General features: G+C 48.2%; 1 protein-coding gene across 1 annotated transcript; it reads left to right on the forward strand.

Annotated features, from left to right (window-relative positions):
- Window positions 1-610: 610 nt before the first annotated feature.
- Window positions 611-1219, forward strand: LOC139835782 (NDR1/HIN1-like protein 13). The gene has a single exon (XM_071825647.1). The coding sequence runs from the start codon at window positions 611-613 to the stop codon at window positions 1217-1219; it is 609 nt and encodes a 202-aa protein (XP_071681748.1).
- The last annotated feature ends 495 nt before the right edge of the window (window positions 1220-1714 follow it).

Raw genomic sequence — 1714 nt, forward strand, 5'->3', positions numbered from 1 at the left:
TGAGCACACTCTTCTTAATTAATAGATGCGGTAAAGCTTTTGCCTCCATTTCAAAAAAAAAAAATGTCAAAGAAAAGAAGGGCAGTCAATATGCAGCAACAGGTCACGAGAACAACAGACAAAGTACTATATATGTATTCATAAGGATCAGTATCCTCAACAGTAGGTTCAAATGGAAAAAACTACAGTAATATACCCTTCAGATGTGACTTCGCTATGATCTAGACCAAATTTGAAGCTGGAGGTGCTCCATCAGCCGACATAGGACTTGTATATCAGCATCAGCTATGCTGCATAGTACTCCTAGTTCCTCTCCGATTAACACAAGAGCAAACAAGCCCGCAGATGCGGCAGATCAAGCACGCCGTAGCTTCCAGATTCCGGGACGATTATGAATCCTGTGTGCAAACTAAAACAACTTGCCTATTCCGGGACGGACCAAGAATCCGTATCCGTCCGCGAACGTGCCCAGACAACGACGGAACGACCTCCTCCTTTTATACCGATCGCTGAGCTGCTTCTGCACCACGTACGGCCGTTCGAGCAGAACTACGTCCTGATCAAAGAGCACGCAAGGTCCAAGGATCGAGATCAGGAAGCTTTTGCGAGCATGACGGGACAAAGCTGCAACGAAAGACCAAGGTGCCGCGACCTACTGATCGTGCTCCTCGGCGCGGTGCTCCTCGCGGTCATGTGTGGTGGCCTATATTTTCTGGTGGAAAAGTCCGGCTGGGCAGCATATCCTCACAACCAACCCCCCCAGTACTCGATCTCCATCACGGGCGTCGCCGGGCTAGACGTGGACGACGTCGCGGGTGACCGCCACCCGACGTTATCCCCGTTGTTCAACCTCACCCTCCGCATCAGCAACACCAGGGAGGAGTGTCAGGCGTGCGTCCCGGAGCTCTCGACGGCGTCACTGTCCTACGGGGACGCATTCCTCGGCAAGGGCTCCGTGGGGGCGTTCTGCGCCGAGGCAAAGGGGGAGCGCGAGGGTCGGGCCAGGGTGTGGGGGCAGGACGTAGCGCTGCCGCGCTTCCTCCGGGACCAGCTGGCCGGCGAGCTTCAACGAGGTGACGCGGCGGTGGACGTGGTGCTGAAGATGCCGTCGGGGTGCAACATGGTGTCCTGCTTCGATACGGTGCTCGTCTGCAAGGCCAAGATTCGAGGGGGTCCTCCCTGCTTGATGTCGGTTAGTGTTGCCCAAAGTCAACACTGACATGCATGAAGTTGAGCAAAGCCAGTTTTCAGGCCAATACTGTAGTATATCTTTCTTTTAGTACTAGTAGACTAGTAGAAATACCATAACTCTGTATTTTACCCATATATGTAATAAAAGATGGTTTTCTGCTATTATTTTCGAAGAGTGATAGCATCCAAAATTCACTAAGAAAAACCTGTATTATATATCAGTTTTCACTAGAACGGATGAGCACTCATGTATTAGCTAAATTTAAATTAGGGTTTAATTGTGCATCATAATTAAGCATCATGTAAAATTTCACTAAGAAAAATTGCATCTAAATTGAAGTGGAAAGGCTAAATTTTTTCAAACTCTACCTCTGTTTGAAATGTGTTGAAATAGCTCTAAACTTCAAAAACAAAATATGTGAACCGGCCTTCTAGTATGCTAGGAAGGCCAGTGATTATTTTCCCTGTCTCCCCAACTGTTTCTGCAAATAGATCTGAAAATGGTATTGTTTTTAAGTTTTTC

This window comes from Lolium perenne, chromosome 2 (assembly GCF_019359855.2).
Source record: "Lolium perenne isolate Kyuss_39 chromosome 2, Kyuss_2.0, whole genome shotgun sequence".
NCBI lineage: Eukaryota > Viridiplantae > Streptophyta > Magnoliopsida > Poales > Poaceae > Lolium > Lolium perenne.